The sequence below is a fragment of the Primulina eburnea genome, chromosome 4, assembly GCF_022965805.1.
Source record: "Primulina eburnea isolate SZY01 chromosome 4, ASM2296580v1, whole genome shotgun sequence".
Lineage (NCBI taxonomy): Eukaryota > Viridiplantae > Streptophyta > Magnoliopsida > Lamiales > Gesneriaceae > Primulina > Primulina eburnea.
This window is the reverse complement of record NC_133104.1, coordinates 4,271,467-4,277,283: the sequence shown is the minus strand read 5'-3', so window position 1 is coordinate 4,277,283 and position 5,817 is coordinate 4,271,467. Positions and strand designations below refer to the sequence as shown.

Here is a 5,817-nt window from a genome sequence, read left to right as displayed (position 1 = left end):
TTTGTATGGACCATTTTATATAAAGAGTAAGTGAGATAGGTTAATCATACCGATATTCACAAAAAAAAAGTAATACTCTTAACATAAAATGTAATAATTTTTCATGGATGACCCAAATAAGAGACCCGTCTAACAAAATACGATCCGTGAGACCGTCTCACACAAGTTTTTGCTATATATAAAATATTTATTCAATTAATTTGATTTTTAAGAAAAAAAATCGACCCGAAATTGTCATTTGTATGTTTGACTTTGGATCCATAGATGGTGAGCATTGATTTCATCCTAACGACGACCGCAATTAGCCTGCAAACCTGTAGAATTTGAAGCAATTGAACCAGAATAATCAATTATCAACCATAATTAATAATTAATTAATTAATCTAAACTACAATATTTTCAAGGAGATTATTAGTTAAAAGTAACGTCATGGCCCATAATCTCAATCAGATACGATTTTTTTGTTCTTTTTCCAAAAGAGTTGAAGATTGAAAAGTCATGGAAAAATGGGTTGCGAGATTTTGATTTACAACCATAATTTTGACTAAATAATCGGAAACAAAGAAAATGACTTGACAAGCCAAACACTACAAGTGTTCGTTTTCAAATGTAAACAATGATATCAATTTCCACTTGAGTGGAAAAAATAATGTCTCCTCTGATGTTGGACAGAACAAACAATCCCACCAATTTCAGTTCTTTCTGCGAATTCCTCACATATAAAGCCTTACAAATTCATGTGTTTTTCTGGGTACTATTTTCTGGATTTTCAGGTTCATCCCAACAAACAATCCCACCAATTTCAGTTCTTTCTGCTTCAGCAGTAGCTGCATGGCTGACGCCTAGAATTCTAACAGCTGTATTTCTTATCTAAAGGTTGTAAGAAAAAAACATGCAAGAATTTCGAAGTAGAGGTTCATCTAGATGAACTATCAGAGTCATCAGAATACTTGGATGACTTGTTCTTCAATGCAGCGATTTCCTCATCTTGCTGCTTCTTTAAATATCGTTGTGCAGTTGCGTTAACAATCTTGACAAAGAAGTTCATTAGCATGAACCAAACCACCGTATTCCAGATGAAAGTGAGTGAAAAGTCCCACTTTTTAACCTGATATATGAATTAATATACTGTAAGAATGGAAATATATACCAATAGATACATGAATCTTGAAATGTTTGGTACCTCAATATTTGAAGGGACGTGAGGCTTGGTGGCCAAGTACTTGGCTTTCATAGAGTGAAGCTTGGCAGTTAGGTCGGGTAAGATAGAGTTGAAACCGGGTATGAGGCTAAGAACCCAAATTAGTTCGTTTTCGATCCAGTCAAGAAGTTGATTATTGCATACAGAAATTATAAAAACCGTCTGCGGATAAATTGATGTATGGTGAGAGAATATTCTATAAAATGTTAAGAATATTTCCAGATCAAGATGTGGATAAAACCCTGAAAACTTCCGGTCAGTTACAGACCTGGATGTGAGTCTTAATGATTGCTTTGCCTATCATTGTTGCAAGAAAGAACTCCCAGAAGGGAATTCCGAATTGTCCACACATAATGCCGGCAAGATCAAATAAAGGATTTGGTACCTAAAAATTATTTGTGATAACAAGGAAAATGTGAATAAATAATCCTTTTCATGTAAGAACCAAGAAAATGAAGAATGGCACTGACCGAAGCAAGAATCAAAATCGTGACAAAGTTTAAATATTGAGCATGTGATAAGAACCAGCGCTTCATTTGAGTTAATTGAGCAGATATAAACCCGCCATCTGCTGTTGAGGAAGAATCCAATTCTTTCACAGCATCAACTCCGTTACCTGATAAACTTGCTGTATCATGAAGAAGATTTATGTAAGGTTCCTAATATGATCAAACCAGGCATTAATTAACTTACTAAAAAGTTTTGATAAAAGATTCTTTAAATAAACAGACGTAACATAATTCATGTTTATATCATCCTAATTATTATGTTTGTTTTAGACATGTACAACATTTTGAGGAGATCTTGGTCTAGTCTGGTAGCCCCCCCTCCTCTTTTCGTATTTTGTCAGTTATACACACACACACATGCATATATATAGGTAGGGGGTCAGCCATACCCCCATGCCAAAAAAGAGTTTATATCATCCTAAGATTTGTCTCTCTACTCTCCTGTTCTCGCTACTACAGTTTCATTAAAACTGGCTCAATATAAAGGTAGCTACTACAGTTTCATTAAAACTGGCTCAATATAAAGGTAGTTACTCAACAACACAGATAAGCCAGTTAAAACAATCAATATATCTCTTACCGGCCCGTGAAATGAAATAAGGGGGAAGTTCGCCAAGAGCAGTTCCAAGGCCCCACAGAATGGCCTCCAACTGTACCTGTGGTAGTATACTGCTAAGGGGAACCCTTACAATACCATCTGAGGATTGAAAGATCGGGGCTCCAAATTCAGCACAATCCTTGCCAAGCCATGATGGGCTTCTTTTTAATTGTATTGTATCATATGGAGCACTTTTGATGTCTATTCGGCCACATTGCATTGCTTTTATGGTGAACAAGGCAATATGAGGCCCCAGATACAGAACAAACGTGTGCAATCCAGATCCTATGTGAACACAGAGTAGCAAATAGTTAAGAAAAGGGGAAGATGCTACCCGGGACAGCAAGTATACTTTATCGTAATTTCAAAAGGTTAAGTAATTTACACAAGATTGAATGCAGAAAATGTGAACACCTCATTGACATTCTCAAGATTTCTTTTCATCAGCTATAAATTCTTTTCAAGGATTCATCGAAGATCAGTCAATAGCATCAAGAAATTAGAATGACCAAGCTGATATTTCGCTTACCAAGTCCAATGGAGGATGCAACACCAAGAGCCACCCACCATAGTCCAAATCGCATATATCTCACAACTTCCTCAACATGCTGCATTTTAGATTAAAGAAGCACTGAATATTAAAGAAAATCCTAACATGTATCGATGGCTAACAAGGTGATAACACAAACAAATGTGAGAAAATTAATATCATCCATGTTCAAACATAGTCCAACTGTTGGATTATTCAAAACCATCAAATAAAATATATCTATCACCTTCTCATGAGGACCATCTAGAGTCACAAGCAGTACCCCAGAAATCACCGGTAAGGTACTCAATAGCATAAGCCATACACCATGTGATAGAAGATATGTGACTGATCGTTTGAGATACAGTACGACGGCCAAAGTGAAAAGCTTTAGTGTCTTGAATGGCTGTGAGGTCAGAGTCAAATTATCTAAATCATTTTGATGTTTTATCTGAAGTCCTGCAGAAAGAAGCAACAGTTCTATTCACTTCTAAAAAACATAAACAAAGAACCCACAAAGTAATAGTTCCATAAGAAAAGCACCAAAGGAGCTACTCCAACCATTGTTTGCATCGTTATTTAAAATTCGCAAGTTGTGCCTCTACGCTCAGCGTGCAAAAAACCCATCCTTTGCACCTAGAGTGAATAAGGCACACGCCATGGAGGTAAAGAACGCATCTTGGTTCACCTTAATGACCCAAGGTGCATTTTAAGCACACCTCAAATGAAAAGATTGCATATTTTCAATGATATCCAACGGTATGGTCATTCATATTCTTTGCATGCTAAATAATACTTGTTTTGTTGATATTCCAAGGCTCAAAAATTTTATATCAAATGCTGTGTAATACATTTTTAACTCATGCATCTAACACTTAAATACTATTATTATTCAGCGTGCCTCACTCCATCAAGGTTTTAGCCTCGATTTATGCATCAACCCCATGCCCCTAGGGCATGTACGTCTAAGTGTGCTTAGTATCTTTGACATCTATGCACTTGAGTAAAACTGATGGTGGCTTGTTTTAACCAATCTTACTACATAAAATGATCAAACTCTTTAACCGACTCGTGTTTAAAATCCATGTAAATCAAGAAAATAGATTCCAGTGATGCCTCAAATCTCATTGACCAACATGCCAATAATACTATATTCACAAAAATCAACTACCTTCCTAAAGAATACTCCAATTCTGTTGGTTTGAATCCCTAACATAATGACTCCTAATAAGGCCAAATTTATGCTCATGAAATAAGTAAAACACACTATGCTAACCAATAAACTGGCAAAAAACCTAAACAATTAATAAAAAGTTAGCTCTGCAACAAAAATCATTCTCCTTCGAAATCAAATCCAATAAACATAAGCTTGAAATTTCAGATTAACAATCACACCCAGAACATCAAAACATACAAACGAAACAACCCTTTTCATTTCCCCGCATCTCATAACACAAACCCACCTTTCACAAAAGGAAATTCCAAATCAAGTTTAAGTACTAAATCCCAATAACAAATAAAAAAACTCACCAGAGATCAGCACGCCTCTATCGCGTGAATTCTTATGGGACTTGGACTTTTTCTTGGATCCCATTTTTTATGCTCCTTCACAAACCATCTCGCAAGCGCAATTTTCCGAGGTGTGCAAATGTTCGCTGAAATGTATCAACGAATCCAAGACCGTTGGATTGCGGACGAAAAGGGATGGAAGAAATCTTGATTGTGAGTGAATCAAACAACAAAAGATCTAATTTTTCCGAGAGATCTGAGGGTTAATGCATGAATCGATCGTTTGTAGGCGAAATTAATTTCGATGAGCGTGCAATTACATCAGTTCGCCGCGTAACAGTTCGATTGATTGCGCACGCTTGTTCTTTATGGTTTCAAACTTCAAAATACTTCAAAACTTCAAGATTAAGGTTAAGATTAAGAATGTCCATCAATTCTATCGTAATTGGGCAATTGAAACTCAAGTTGCATCAGGGTGAAAATTGATTGGGCCTCCTGAAAACAAACCTATTTATTTTCTTCTAAAGCCCAATTTGTTTATTATTGGTCCATATAAAGCCCATATGGATAGAATGGGCCCGGGTTAATTCTCTTATGTTGTTTAGATAATATTTTTTTATAAGTTTGTTTTTTTAGTAGTAAAATAGTTTTATATTACTCGATTTATAATTAACCTAAAGAAATTAGTAAACAAAACTTAATTTCATTATGTTTGGAAATATTTTTACTGCAACTCTAATATAATTTTACCCAAGTTTTAAATAGAAGATTTCACATGCTTTATGACGCAACATGCTCCAATTTTAGGGTTGCCATTTTTCCCCCCAAATTTGAATAGGTAAATTTCAAAAATATACCAATCACAATTCCTAATTCCACTCTAATTCTATAAGAAAAAACTTGTGTGAGACGGTCTCACGAGTCGTATTTTTTGAGACGGATCTCTTATTTAGGTCATTCATGAAAAAATACTACATTTTATGCTAAGAGTATTACTTTTTATTGTGAATATCGGTACGATAATCCGTCTCACAGACAAAGATTCGTAAGACCGTCTCACAAGAGATCTACTCATTTCTATAAGATAAAAAACAATAATAAATGTAGAATATTTTACTATATTCTAGTATATATGACATCAATGAAAAAAGATACAAGCATGCATATTCCCTACATAATTTATTTTAAATTCAAGTTGGTTTGCATTAGACATTAGTATATCTAATATCAATGATAATATTAATGCTACAAAGTAAAAAAATATATAATAAGAAAAAGTTGAAGAATTGAAAAAAAAATAAAAATTGTGTAATTGTGTGTATAACTTTATTTTTTTAAAATATAATTTAGACTATATTTTCTATTTAAATAACATTCTAAGTTTATTTACTATTTTTATATCAGTTTAATTTTTTTTCTATTGTACTAATAATTTATTTTTTGTTTTACTTGGTTGTCACTCAATTTATTA

At 34.2% G+C, this 5,817-nt stretch overlaps 1 protein-coding gene across 2 annotated transcripts; it reads right to left on the bottom strand.

The window, feature by feature from the left end:
* Positions 1-496: 496 nt before the first annotated feature.
* Positions 497-4,748, bottom strand: LOC140830697 (vacuole membrane protein KMS1-like). Of its 2 annotated transcripts, XR_012117664.1 has the most exons (9): positions 4,368-4,748; positions 3,085-3,296; positions 2,838-2,916; positions 2,291-2,593; positions 1,672-1,829; positions 1,470-1,586; positions 1,184-1,363; positions 786-1,108; positions 497-726 (listed from the first exon to the last, which is right to left on the bottom strand). XR_012117664.1 is itself a non-coding variant. In XM_073194127.1 (8 exons), exons 1-8 carry the CDS (start codon positions 4,429-4,431, stop codon positions 917-919), a joined length of 1,305 nt encoding a protein of 434 aa, XP_073050228.1. In that variant the 5' UTR covers positions 4,432-4,748; the 3' UTR covers positions 497-916. The 2 variants fall into 2 exon arrangements, 1 of the variants encoding a protein (XP_073050228.1); XM_073194127.1 differs by having other exon boundaries at positions 497-1,108.
* Positions 4,749-5,817: the final 1,069 nt, after the last annotated feature.